At 58.5% G+C, this 13,590-nt stretch overlaps 1 protein-coding gene across 2 annotated transcripts in view; it reads right to left on the bottom strand.

Annotated features, from left to right (window-relative positions):
- Positions 1-876: 876 nt before the first annotated feature.
- ARAP1 (ArfGAP with RhoGAP domain, ankyrin repeat and PH domain 1) overlaps positions 877-13,590 on the bottom strand; it is a 49,197-nt gene continuing 36,483 nt past the window's right edge. Inside the window, exons 19-35 of one of the 2 annotated variants that reach the window (XM_070383787.1) lie at positions 13,131-13,326; positions 12,805-12,856; positions 12,533-12,696; positions 12,122-12,334; positions 11,661-11,766; positions 11,102-11,249; positions 10,925-11,011; positions 10,769-10,837; positions 10,341-10,458; positions 8,873-8,986; positions 8,472-8,617; positions 7,910-7,942; positions 4,411-4,493; positions 3,625-3,675; positions 3,387-3,450; positions 1,727-1,876; positions 877-1,484 (exon numbers count right to left, since the gene is read on the bottom strand). In XM_070383787.1, coding sequence (XP_070239888.1) covers positions 1,467-1,484; positions 1,727-1,876; positions 3,387-3,450; positions 3,625-3,675; positions 4,411-4,493; positions 7,910-7,942; positions 8,472-8,617; positions 8,873-8,986; positions 10,341-10,458; positions 10,769-10,837; positions 10,925-11,011; positions 11,102-11,249; positions 11,661-11,766; positions 12,122-12,334; positions 12,533-12,696; positions 12,805-12,856; positions 13,131-13,326 — 1,812 coding nt within the window. In that variant the 3' untranslated portion in view covers positions 877-1,466. The remainder of the gene's footprint in view (positions 1,485-1,726; positions 1,877-3,386; positions 3,451-3,624; positions 3,676-4,410; positions 4,494-7,909; positions 7,943-8,471; positions 8,618-8,872; positions 8,987-10,340; positions 10,459-10,768; positions 10,838-10,924; positions 11,012-11,101; positions 11,250-11,660; positions 11,767-12,121; positions 12,335-12,532; positions 12,697-12,804; positions 12,857-13,130; positions 13,327-13,590) is intronic. The other variant, XM_070383786.1, reaches the window with a different exon arrangement.

Genomic DNA, 13,590 nt, shown 5'->3' with positions numbered 1-13,590 from the left:
TCTTAGGTGCAGGTAGGATGGCCAGCTTGGTCTGGAGCAGCCCACCTAAGACAAAAGTTGCCAGAGAACCTATTTCAGTCTGGCATCCACTTTCCCTTCCCAAGAGACAGGAACAAGAAGCCTGGAGTCCAGGTCCCCAAGACCCCCCTCCACACCCAGGCCTCCCCACTGAACCGGATCAGTCAGAAGTCATGTGATTGACCCACCCCAACCCACTTTGCCCAGCCCCAGTGGCTTAGGCTGGGAGGTCAGCCTGTCTGCCCACTGGTCCCCGGAGAGAGGCTGGTAATGAGGCTTTAGGCAGAGGTAGCAATGTGGTGTCTGGCACCTTCCCAGGGAGTCCCAAATTCGTCTCTGCACCCCACTTGCCAGGGCCTTGTCTTCTTGGAGGAGACGGTCAGGCAGTGCCCAGTGAGGGCAGCTTCCTGGCCCAAGGCAGGGCACCTCTGGAGGGGTATGCACAGAAGCCCAGGGTAACCTGAGGCCCTTCTTCCTAATATAGCTCTGGTGCCTCTGTGACCTTGTGTCTCTAGAGGGGCTGACAAGCTACCCTGAATCACTCATATGCCACACACCCAACCCCTGGCTCAGAATCAGGCTGCACAGCAGGGCGAGTCCAGCTGGGGTCTGTCCTGGCCAGAGTCAGGACCCGCAATTCCCAGCCTGGCTGCACAGGAGTACAATGAGGGTGGCCCGGAGCCCGGCCGGGGCTCTGCCTGGGGCAGGCGGAGAGTGTCTGAACAGGGGAGAGCCTAGAGGGAGCAGGGCCAGGTCCCCAGCTTCGGGGCACAAGGCATTCACCTCTGGACCTCCTGGCCCCTCTTACCCTGGGATACTGGAAACCCACAACCAATTACAGACCTCAGCACCAGGGGATAAAATATACAGATATATTTATATTATCAAAAGGTCCCCAAAGTGGGGAAGGGGCACCGGGCAGCCTGGGCCCTCCCAGTAAGCCCAGACCAGAGGAGGGGCAGAAGTCCCCTAAGTCCAGTTCTCAGCCCTGTACACATTTACCCAGAGCTCCCTCCCCACCCCAGCTGAGTGTTCCTTCAGAGCATCCACTTTCGGCTGTTCTGGAGTTTGTGGCCAAAGGGTGGGCTCCCTTCCAGCGGGGGCCTCGGGACCTCGAGCCTCTGAAAGGACAGCAGCCTGCCAGGGTTTCTGACAGATGCCCATCTTTCCAACCCCTCCAAAGTCAGGGTGGGTGACCCTATGGGACAGCAGGCCAGGAGGGCTGAGCACCTGGACAGAGCAGGTAAGGGATTCCTCCTCAGGCAGACCCTGCTGCCTGCCCTGCCATGTCCTGGCCAGGGAACCCCAGGCTGCAGTCAGGATGAGGGGCGTGGAGATGTGGCTTCCTCAGGCGCCCCCTGCTGGCTCACGCCAGGCACGCAGGGCATGAGGGCATCTGCCCAGGAAGGCTTCACGGCGGCGGTGGCATGGCAGAGTCCCAACAGGGCTCAGACGTTTCGGAGAAGCTGTGGGAAGGCAGAGAAGCCCAGATTCCATGAACACATTTGTGAAGACTCACAGGGAGTAGGGGGCCAGGGACCAGCAATAAAGGGGGCTCCCGTGAACCTGGTGAACCCAAGGGGCCTGTCAGGGCTCCCAATGAGGACGGGCGGATGGGGCCGGAGGGCACTCAGAGAGGAGGAACAAAGGTAAGTCAGGGAGAAGCTGGGTCCCCAGACACTGCACACAGGGATGGAGAGCCACTCACAGAAAGGGGGTCCGCAGAAAAGGCAGCCACACTCCGGCGCATCTCATTCTCACTGCCTCGCAGGGGGATCAATGAAATGCTGCCCAGCCGGACCTCAGGCGCCGCCCGGGACACGCGTGAGGGCTCCGAGGGCCACACCAGGCCGTCGTGCTGGGCGGCAGGGGAGAGGAGGGGCGCTGGGCCTGGGCTCGGCTTCCGCTGGGCCCAGGCTCGGCTCTGGATCCACCCACCCTTCCCAGAAATGCCTCGGCTATGATCTGAGGTGAAACCTTCTGCTTTGATCCGAGCCGATATGAGAAGCAGCTGCTAGAGAACATGACTGTGTCTCCGGCAAAGCCCAGGCAATTATATTACTCAACAACTCTCATTTCCAGGCCCACAAGCAAACCACTCCAAGAATGCAGCGCCAAGAAAACAGTTCTACAGGAACAAGCCTGCTTCCTTTCACCAGAAACCCAGAAAGCTACAGAATCCACTCTGATTCCCTTTAGACGCTGACTACCAGGAAGCTCAGGGCTACAAGAGCTCAACCCGAGGCCCTGGTACACTCCTGTCTCCCTTTTCCCCAAACGATTCTGAGTTCTCATTTAAAACCCTGTTTGGGGACTTCCCTGGTGGTCCAGTGGACTCTGTGCTCCCAATGTAGGGTTTGATCCCTGCTCAGGGAATCAAGCAGAGAAGGCAATGGCACCCCACTCCAGTACTCTTGCCTGGAAAATCCCATGGATGGAGGAGCCTGGTAGGCACCAGTCCACGGGGTCGCACACAGTCAGACACGACTGAAGTGACTTAGCAGCAGTAGCAGCAGCAGGGAACGAAGATCCCACATGCCGTGAGGCCAAAACAAAAACAAAAACACACCTGTTTTCCAGCCCACCCCTCTAGCCCTGTTCTGGCTTCAAGTCCTCTCCAACCCGCTCCCACATAGCCCCCTGCAGCAGCCACCTCACGGGACCCCTCACCTCCAGGCTCAGCCCTCAGTCCATCCTTCCCTACAAGCCGCACCCACAATGAACCCTCTCAGACGCAAACCTGCACACCACTCTTGCATAAAAAGTCTCCCTTAGAACTGCTGACTGACAAGTTCAGCTTTCTTGGCGTGGCCTTCAAGACTGAGATTTGACTCCCAGCAACCTCTCAGTACCAGTGTCTAGCACTTCCAGGCTTCTCCCTTTATGCCCTCTTGGACAGTCCTGCCATGCCTGTGAGCAAACTGTTTCCTTGGCCTAGAATCCCCCCCGCCCCTACCTTTGCTTGGGGACCACTCCTTGATCCCCACAGATTCCACTTCCATGATACCCTCTCCTGCTGCCTTCCCCACCCTGCCACCACCTCCACGAGGTAGTGTCCCTGGCTTCCCTGTCACCCAAGCGCTCGGCTCTAACAGGCCCCTTCTGGATCTGTTTTCCTTTCCACGTGGGGAGTGAGTGCCCGAGGGCAGGGGCCTGCACCCTATGTCTCTAGCATGCCTGGCTCCAGGCTGGACCACAGCAGGTGCCAGGAAGGGTTTATAAGAGAACGAACATACAAATGCCTTAAAAGCAATTCAAAATCCTGAAGCAATCAGTGGCCTGAACAGTGAAGCAGCACACACACACACATGCTCTGTAATGGAGGCCTTCTGGGACCCCACCCCCGCCCTGCACCCCGCGCCTGGTACCTGCACGAAGAGGAAGGTGGCTAGCCACTCCCGGAGCTCCATCTGTGTCTCACAGCACAGGTACCTGCAGGGTGGGGCACAGATCTGGACACCATCAGGGCCGGCCCGGCTGAGCAGGGACACCCTGCCCTGCTCCCTTGCCCAGGGTCTCAGGGGCAGGGCCCAGACCTGGACAGTGAGGGGACCCAGTCCAGGGGGACGTGCTACCACCTCTCCTCGGCCTGGGACCCTCACTCACCACTGCTGCTTCTCGTGTTTCTCCGTCTCGTGTATCACCGTGAAGCCCCAGCTGCAGAGAAGGAGCAGGTGGGGTCACTTGACAACCCGGACAGGCCTCACAGCCCAGCAGCCTAGGCCAGGGCTGGGGGCAGAGTTCAGGGCCTTCAGCAGGCACAGCACATCCCAGCCTCTGTCTCCTCCTCTCACAGCTCCCCCCGCCCCACCAGCCTCCCAGGGCCTTGGCTGCCTACCCCCCGAGCCCTATCCCCCAGAGACAAGCAGGCACAGCCAGGGGCTAAGAGGAGAATGCCAGAAACCCAAGTCGAGGGACTGTAATTAGTAACAATGGTAGTGGCTGTGCATCGCTTTTCAACGTTTGAAACATACAAACATCTCAACTATATTTCAATTTAAAAAAAGAAACACAGCCACCTTTTGGAACAGGTGTGCCATTATTTTTCCCATTCTACAGATGTGGGAAGGGAGGCACACAGAGGTCCCAGAGTTACTCAGTGACTAACTGGATTTCCATCCAGGCCAAAGGTTCTTAGACATGAGCAAGCATCAGAGTTCCCAAGATGGCTTGTACCAGCCCAGACTGCTGCCCCCACCCCCAGAATCCATCATTTAGCACAGCTGGCATGGCGCCCGAGAATCTGGGTTTCTAACACGTTTCCAGGTGATGCTGATGCTGCTGGTCTGGGAGACCACAACTTTAGAACTACTGAAAATTGTCAAGTTCACAGCCCTCAGCCGCGTCTCCCCCGTCAGTTCTGAGCGCCACAGACCCACTTCCCCAGCTCACCAGGTGGGCGGCCGGAGTTTCTTCTTCACTCCCAGGTAGACTTTGAGACTCCTGACAGGCCACTCCTTCTCAGGCCGGTGACTCTGGGTTGGGGAGGGCAGAGGGAGCGGGCACTTCAGCCAGTCAGGGTGGGCCCTGGGGCAGGTCTCCCAACTGGGTGCCTCCCTCCCCCTTCTCCCAGCCCCTCCATATCCCAGCACAGGGGCTCTCCTCTGGGAAGCCTTCCTGACAAAGCCCTCCCTGATCATAATCCAGCCCAACAGAGCCCCCAGGCCTCTCTCCCTGCAGCAGCATCAGACAGTCAACCCTCAGTCCCGGGCAGCTGTCCACAGCAGCGCCCCCGGTCCCGCCTGCTGCCCTGCCGATGAGAACTGACGCGCAGCAGCAGCTGATCCAGCTCGTCTGTGGAGGGACACATCTGCGCGCGGCACATCGCCCTCTGGCACTGAACTAAATGGGCGTGTGCAAGCTGAGCACCTCGGCTGGCTGCTTGTGTCTGTCTGTCTCAGGTCGTTTATTCCTCACCCCTCCCTGCCCTGCGGAGGCTCCAGGGTTGACTGTGTGAACAGAAGGCTTGTGGGGTGAGCAGTTACTGATTCTTTGATTCCACAAAGTGAAGACTAATGACTCAAGCTGAAGCAGAATGGCTGTTCGGTAGACCACAGGAAGAACTTCCCAATGGTCTAGGTCAGGAAGCAGCAGACCAATGTACTGGGGAGGGGCACCAGATCACTGACGTGCTCACCTCTGGTCCCCGCCTCTGCATATGGGTCTGGGCTTGGAAGAAGCAGGCTGGCTCGGAGGCAGGGGAATGGGAGCAATGACCTCCAGGGAAGCAGTTAGTTAGAGGTCAAGCTGATGAGCCTTCCTCCTGCTCTGGGAGCCACTTGCTTGAAGCCCTGCCCCCACCAGGCAACCCTGGTACCAGCAGGGACACCAGGGTGGATGGCAGGGGAGGGGGGACTCACTTACAACCGAAACTGGGGGTCAAAAGTTGAGCCACCTCTGCTCTGTTCCCCACCATTGCTCCCAGCCACCCCCAGGCATGGCTCCTCAGCGGGAACAAAAAGAGGGGACCTAGGGGATGGGCAGGAAGCGGGAGCGTTTGGGAACTGGTGGACTTCCTTGTGAGGTCGCAATAGGATGGGCTGACTGGGGATCAGTGGAGACTCTGGCACTGTCACAGGCTTGTGGTTTAGGAGCTTATTAGGAACCTTCATCACGCTTTCACCCCTAGTCCCCCTAACGACCAGGCCTCTGGTTGGGGAGCCCTATATCTCCTGTATATAGCAGGACAATGGTGCCCAAGAGGGCCAGGAACAAGCGGGGCTGCGGGCAGGGAGGAAACTGAACTGGGCGGAGGGAAGGGAAATCAGGCTGTGGATACGAGAGGAACAAGGTGTGAGAATACAGCAGGGGAGATGCCTATGTGCAAGCAGGGAAGACACAAGGCTGGGAGCACTAACAAAACCAGACTGAGGTTGGAAGAAACCAGGCAGCGGGAATGGAAAGACGGAGACAGAGGTCATAAGAGAACGTAGGCTGTCGGCGTGGAAAACGTCCGGCTCCGGGCATGACTGGAGAAAGGATGCGGGGGAGGCTGGGCTGCAGGCACAGACGGAAACAGGCTGGGAATGAAAGCAGGCAGCAGGCTTCAAGAAGTCAGGCTGCGGGTGTGAAGGGATGAGGACTAAAATCAAGGAGCAAGGTGAACCGAGAGTGGGTGGAGCAGGGCGAGGAGAAAACTGTGGGAATGAAGGCGTTCACGCCAGGCTGTGGCTCTGTGAGCATCAGAAAAGCACCGCCCTCAAGCCCCAGGGGCTGGTGAGCGTGGCGTATGCGTGGCAGGTGTGTGACATGAGCGTGGCCAAGACAGGGAGGCCGAGGGGGTTCTGGGGGGCAAGGGGCGCGTCAGTCAATGTAACCTTCTGATCAAGCAGCTTATCTTCCCAGCATTTCCGAGGTATAAGGTCACTGACAGGGAACGAAGCTCAAAGACCTCTGCGAGAACCCAGATCTTTCTAGAATGTGCCTTTCCAGGTGCCTCAGGGTCTTTAACAACGGGAGACCCCAGGATGAGACGTGGGTTTTCACCTATCCTGAACTGCCAGGGGTTGTTCCAAATTCAAGTCTTCCTTCCTGTTGCCCCACACACTAGCGAATTCCAGGATTACAAGCAGCTCACTACTGGCTCCTATGAGACTGGTGCTGGCTGCCCCGGGACTGCACCGCCAGGGCCCACACTGACCAGCCCTCGCTGCCGAGGCCTTTGCCCCTGTACTTCAGGGGGTAAAAACTGGAGCTCTGAGGCTTACAAATCTGGATTTGAAACCCAGTCTACCGCCTAGAGATGGCCTTGGACAAAGCACTTGAAGCCTGCTTTCTCCCTGTGAAGTGGGGACAATGCCCCTCCCCAGAGGACAGCAGAGAGATTGCATGTCCCAGTATGGGAAAGGCCGGACACAAAGCCTGGCTCCACAGACATGAGATCTGCTTCCTCCTTCTAGCTCTCCCGCCTTCCCTCCTCCAAGTCAAGGGATCAGCAGACGCTGATGCTCTTTCAGGTGGCCCAGCCATCCTCCCTTCTCTCTGTCAACACACAAATAGTCCCTAGAGGGAGGGAGCCAGGAAAAAGGCATCCCAGAAGCAAGGAGGACTGACTAGAGGGCTAAGGCACAGAAGTAAGGAAGTGATAACGATGATGGAGGCAAAAGAGCAAAGAGGAGGCCTTACCCACAAGGGTCAGCAGGAGCCCAGGTTGCATTAACAGAGATACAGTGAGCAAACAGAGGGAGGCGAAGGTCCTGCTCTATCTGCTCTGCTCCCTCCATGGCAGCCAGGCCTCTTCAGATGTCCTTAGGAGACACTGGTAGGAGCTCAGGCTGAACCCCTGGGCGTAGAAACATGTTTCTGCTGACCATCTGCACAGAGCATCTGCACTCTGTGGTACCCAAGGCACAGCTGGGGTCCACAGGGGTATTGTGGGAGGCAGGTCTCAGCTGAACCTGAGCAAGGTCTTTCTCCCAGACAGGAGTATCATTCTAGAGATAGGGCAGCCCCCCAGAGAGGAGAGGTTGAGCTTCCCTCTCTCAGGGTATGTAAACACAGGCTGGCAACCAGCTGCCAGTGGGGAATATACCACAAGCTTCTGTAGTCCTGCTCTCCTGTTTTAGGATAAGGAAAGTAACAATGATGTTCTAATAGCACTGGAACTCTCTCCGGGGTTGGAAAGAGGGTGGTTCCTACGGGCCTCCACTAACTGGTTCCACAGCTGAGTCCTTTGGAGAACTCGAAAGCACTGATGGGGACCCTGGCGAAGGACTCTGGGACAGGGCTGGTGATGAGAAGGGCAGGAGCCTAGGCCACAGACCCCAGGTAGAGGCCAAGAAACCATGCCTGGAGATGGCCAGGAGCTCTGGCTGTGACCCTGTGCTCCCACCAGGCTCATTTGACCCCCAGGCGGTGTAAGGCAGCTGGCAGTTGACCCGGAGCTACTCACGGTCTCAGGGGCCCCGCTCCATGGCCTCTGGCTCTGTTTGATAGAGGATCAGGGTTACGGACGAAGGAGGCCCAGGGCTAGGACGGTGTGTGTTGTGGTGCGTGGCGGGATGTGGCTCGTATGTGCAAAAGATGAGGGGGAGGCACTGGGATGGAGATGGTGTCTGGTCAGGGAGGACATCTGACATGTGGACAGCGTGGGCACAGAGTGGGTCGGCAGTGGGTATGGCCTATGAAGCAACAAGGCATGCACAGGCCACAACGTGGGGCTGTCACCTCAGCAGGTTCTTTTGGGTGACATGACCAGGCACGGGGGGATAGCACATGCCTGATGTAATGGCATTCAGGTACCAGGGCCTGGGAGGGCCCCAGGGCAAAGCCAGAGCCACAGCAGGAGGGTCTCTGAGAGTCCACAGCTCCCCACAACCAGTGCTGTGCTGTATCAAGACCCCACGATGGGGATGCTCCCGCCATCAGGCCCAGGGGGACACTGGAGCCTGGGTGACCGAGCACGCGTGGGTGCGGGTGCCCACTGCAGGCCAGGACCTGGCAGGATCACGTACCCGGACCTCCTTATAGAGCCGCAGGCAGCTGCTGTTGAGGATGAAGTAGCGATCGTGGAAGCCGCCCGTGGGCAGGCCCAGGCCCAGGAGGCTGCGGTCCTCTCGGAACTTCATCATGCCGTGCTTGGTCTCACCCACGTGGCTGGCTGGGGGAGGAGTGGAGTGGGCACAAGCTGTGCCCACCCGTGGACACAGACACCCGGGGCGGGGTCCCCCAATGAAGGAAACTGCCCTGTCCTGCTCCAGCCTCTGAAGAGGCCTGCCCCCCTGGTACTTGCTGCCTGAGCCTCTCCTGCCTGGCTCCACCATATCCTGCTCCAGGTCTAGATGGAGGGACCCCCCCCACCCCCCACCAGGCTTCCCAGCCCCGCAGGCACCGCCCACCCAGGGACACCACCTACCTAGGTACAGCAGCATGGCCTCCATGGACTGGTGCTTCTTCACCACCAGGTAGCTGTCTGTGCCCAGCCCGTGCAGGATGGGAAGCACCTTCTCCGCAAAGTGCAGGGGGCGCTCTGGGGAGGGGACACTTGGTCACTGGGGCCACAAGGCCAGACAGCACTGAGAGCTGGCCCACAGACACCCATCACCAACGTGGCGAATGGCACTGCCCACCGCCTCTGCCTCCTACTGCCACACGGCTCCCCTGACCACTCCTGACACATCTGGGCAGGACCAAATCTGTTCCAACCTGCCACGTTCAAAACCAAGCTGGTGATCTTTCCTGTGCGTCCTCATCAGGGCAAAGAGCACCCCCCACCAGGCTACTCAAGCCGGAAATAAACTCTCCTCCCTCTCAGTCTGCAATGTGTCGAATCTCTCTGCTTCTTTCCAGCTCCTGGCAGCCAACCTGGCGCGTGATACCATCTTCCTGGACCAATGGTGTGGCCTCTGAAGCAGTCCCTGCCATGGGCGCTCATCCCCTCTCTCCGTGTCCCTCTACCCAGCAGTAAGGAGGAATCTTTTCCAGCTCCCAACCACTAACTTTTCAATGGCCTTGTGTTGTTGTCAGGCCATGAGAGTGGCCTCTGCCTCCATCTTCAGCCCCACCCTGTGCCACACACCTCACTGCCCTTATCTCAAGCTCCTTGAAAGTACAGAGCCCCTGGCCACCACACGGCCTTTGTCCACGCTGTCCCCACTGCCTGGAAGTACGTTCCTCTCTTCTTCGCCAAGTAACCCCTACTCTTCCTTAACCTCCTAGTCCAGGGGCTCCAAAGCCAGAGACCTTGTTATAAGCTTTGGTGGCATTATGGCCCTTTCTTTCACAGAAGTTAACACAGCTGTAGTTGTGTGTTTATGGGTGTGATCACAGGATCAGAATCTCTATTCCATACTAGAGTAACCCCTGTGAGGGAAGGGACTACGTGCCCAACTCTCCTGCTGACTGCCTGGCACTCAACAAACAACAGTAAAACAAATGAACAGACACACCCTCAACCTCCACTGCCACTGAGACCATCCTTCACCCTAAAATGCCTTATCACCCCCCTTTACCACCGTGGCCCCTTAACAGCACCAGCACTGCACCCCGTTTCTCCAGCATGCTTCTCACCACCCATGCTGTCACTCACAACCCCATTATCAAATTCAGCATCTCCACCATTGCAAGCAACACCAATCTCATTAACACTAGAGAAAGTGCCATAGCTGACACGATCCACTCCTTCACCATCCCTCCCATCAGCCATGTTACAGCTGCCACCTGAACCCCCGCCAGCACGCTTTCACCACCATCACTGAGGTCACAACTCGACAGCCACATCCATCACCTAAAACACCCCCTTGCCACCGGTATCGCCAAACTGGGATAGAGGACGACAGACTGGGGCTGCCCCATTTCCTGCACCAGTCCTGGTGGTCACGCACCTGCCTCCTCCCTCTCGTTGACCTCGAAGCAGGTCCAATAGTCCTTCTCCCTGATGCCCACATTCCTGCGATCCAGGATCTCCAAGGTAAGCTCCTCTGCAGTCATGGATGCTGGGATCTGTGTGGACCCAGGAGGAGGAGGAGGAGATCAGCCTACCCAACCCCCAGCCCTCACTGTGTCACAACCTTGCTGTGTGGTTGTGAGCCCACCCCTCTCAGTGTCCTCTGGAGTACTGGGATGCAGGAGGCTGTCTCTGAGTGGTCCTGATGGGTGAGAGGGGAAAGAGACAGGCTCTGGCACTGGCCAGATACAGGTCCCAAACCAGGGCTCCCCTGGGGGTGGAAGCCATGCTCCCTGGTCATCGGAGCCTGTGCCTGGTCCAGCCTGACTCTCCTAGCCCCTTGGCCTCTCGGTCCCTGGTCCCCACCTTGACGTGTTGCTCTGCCTCCGCCTTCTTCTCCTCTAGGTACACGGTACAGATGAAGTCACCGGCGTGCTGTAGGGAAACAGGGCTCAGCGGGAGGCCTGGGGAGTGGGTGCAGGTGCCTGGCCTGAGCCCCCCACCCCAGGCCCTGCCCTTCACCTGGGTTCCGCTAGCAGTGCCAGCCACACGCATCTTCACGATGGCAGTGACCTCCTCCCGCTGCTTCCTCAGCTCCTCCTCATCCACCTGTAAAGGGGGAAGGGACAGGGACAGACAGTCACTGCTGCCCATGAGGCTGAATGCTGCCCACCGCTGCCCGCCTGCTGGGGAACGCACACTGAATACCACCACATAGTGGCTGATGAGGTCTTCCACCACACGGCCGGCCTTGTAGTCCTGCCCATCTGTCTGGAAGAGCGTGGGCCCAAACACAATAGCCAGGTTGTGCGTGTTCATCTGGTTCGTGTCTGAGAAGCACTGGACACTGGACACAGAAGGACGGAAGCCTTGAATGAGGGGTCTAACCCAGGACTTCCCTACCTCACCTTCCTAATTCCTGCCCGGTCCATGAATGGCTCCTGGAGTGAGGCCATGGTAGGTCCCAGTCAGAGAGGACCACTAGTTAAGAGGAAGAGGGGACAGTCTTTCTGACCAAGTTTTGGGTCCCAGGGAGAAGTAAGGCTGGGAACCTGAGAGATGTGGCTGCTAGCTGAAACCTCCTCTACTCTCCCACCCTGAAGGAAGCAAGCTGGGAGCCAAAGTGTCCAAGACCAGGGCACATCATAAGGCAACACTCAGTTCCCAGACCCACCTGGTTCCCAGGGGAGAAGAGTCAGCCAGGTTGGGAGTAGAAGAGTCTTATCCACCCCAGCCCCCCAGGAGTGCTGCTCCTCACCAGTACAAGTGGCTGATAAGAGCCTTCACTGTGGCCCGGTTGACTGGGGGCAGACGTGCCAGAAGCTCTCGGTACCTGGACACCTTCTCCTCCTCATCCTCAATCTCTGGGTAGGGAGAGATGGATCAGGTCAGGAATCCCCCCCAGTAACCACCTTCCCTGTCCCACCCCTCGGGCTACTCTGCCTCCCATCCTAGGTGATATCACTCTCTACCCCGCTCTAAGTCAAATAAGGCCAGCCATGTAACAAAAGGAAAAAATTCTCCAACTCCAAGGGATGCCAGCTCTGCATAGAGTGACAATGGGAATGAGAGGCAAGGAGGAAGGGGCGCTAGAGTCCACCGCTGGGGCATGCTTAGCCCCAAGCGCATGATGGGGAGGGCAGGGAAAACTGAGATCAGAGTGTACAAGTCAGCAGCACTGGCCTGGGTCTCAGACTGGGCATGGGCTGCAGGGCCTACCTGAGGCCTCCAGCCAGGCTAGGCGCTGGACTCGAGTGAAGAGCCCATCGGGCAGATCTCGCAAGAAGCGCTTGAGTGCGGAGGAGACGTCGTCCACGTGCTGCTCGCCCTCCTTGAGGCGCACAGAGCGAGCGTCCAACCGTAGGCTCTCCAGCAGCCGTAGTGTTTTTGACGTCTGCCCACACTTGCGGTAGATGCCCTCGGAGGTCAGGCCTGGAGAAGGGTGGGGCTCAGCTGGGGGCGTGGCCGAGCCGGGGCGTGGCCAAACATGAGGGACTATGGGCATTGGGCAAGGGGCGGGCCTCGAGGCTTTCAGGGAGATCTCAGGAAGGCGAGGCTCGGCCTCTGCGGCAGGAGGTGAGTCTCTCTAGGAGGGGCGGGGCGGGGCCTGTGCATGGAGGCCGAGCTCACCGTACTGCGTGATGTAGTCCACACAGCGGTACACAATCACGGGGATATCCGAATCTCCCAGCTGCTGCTCTGACAATGTGTCCCCGGAGCTGGCCGCTGCTTTCTGGATGGCCCCTAGCCAGCCCATGAAATCCAGCCGCCGCTCCCCCTGGATGTACAGCGTCCTGGGCCGGGAAGTCAGTCACTTGGGGGACCCACCACCTGTCCCACCTCTCCCAGGCCTGTCAGACTGCCCAGGCTTCTCAGAGCCCCTTCAGGAAGCCAAGGCTCACCTCCGTCGCTCCACCAGCACCAGCACCTGGTTCTCGCTGTCCCCCTGGACGGCTGTGGAGAAGCCAGTTGAGGTGAGGTCCAGGCCTCGTTCATGGTTCCTAACCTGCTCCCTCCCAAAGCTCTCTGGGTCCACGCACCCCTGGGACCCACCCACCAATCCATGGGGTGGCTGAGATGCATCCCAAGGACAGGAGAGGACATGAGCAGGCAGGCTGCTCCTTCTGGCTGGGTTAGGGTAAAGTTCAGACTTAAGGAGAGGGGCTGGGGCCTGGGAGCCCAGGATAGGGTGCCCTGGAGATTGGGGCCCAGGTCCAGGCGTACGCACAAAGCTCCTGTAATTTCCGAAGTTGCAGTGGCTCCTCACAGGGGCCTTCTGGGAAGACAGCGTAGAGCTCGGAGCCGGTGAGGGCAAACCAGCCCTCCTGCGCCCGCTGTAGGCTCAGGCCAGCTTTGTAGGGAAGGCGTCCAAGCCTCTCAAAGTCCCGAGCCAGCAGATCCTCAGCCAGGGGAGGCACGAACGCCTGGTGGGGAGGCCAGGGACAGTGGAGATGGCCAGGGAGACTGCATCAGCCAACAGCACTGCCCACCTGGGATATCCCAGCTGTTTGGCTTGTGGGCATGTACCGATTTTCCATGCAGTGCAGTGAACCAACGTGGGTATCATGCCCCATTTCATACCATTCAGATATGCCCTCCTCTGGTATGCCTTCCCAGACACCATTAGGGATGTCCCTTCCCTGGGGCACCAAGGCATTCTTGCCCTCTGTTGTAGTACCAATTACAGT

This window comes from Bos mutus, chromosome 15 (genome assembly GCF_027580195.1).
Source record: "Bos mutus isolate GX-2022 chromosome 15, NWIPB_WYAK_1.1, whole genome shotgun sequence".
Lineage (NCBI taxonomy): Eukaryota > Metazoa > Chordata > Mammalia > Artiodactyla > Bovidae > Bos > Bos mutus.
Note: the sequence above shows the minus strand (reverse complement) of the source record. Positions and strands in the feature narration are given on the sequence as shown.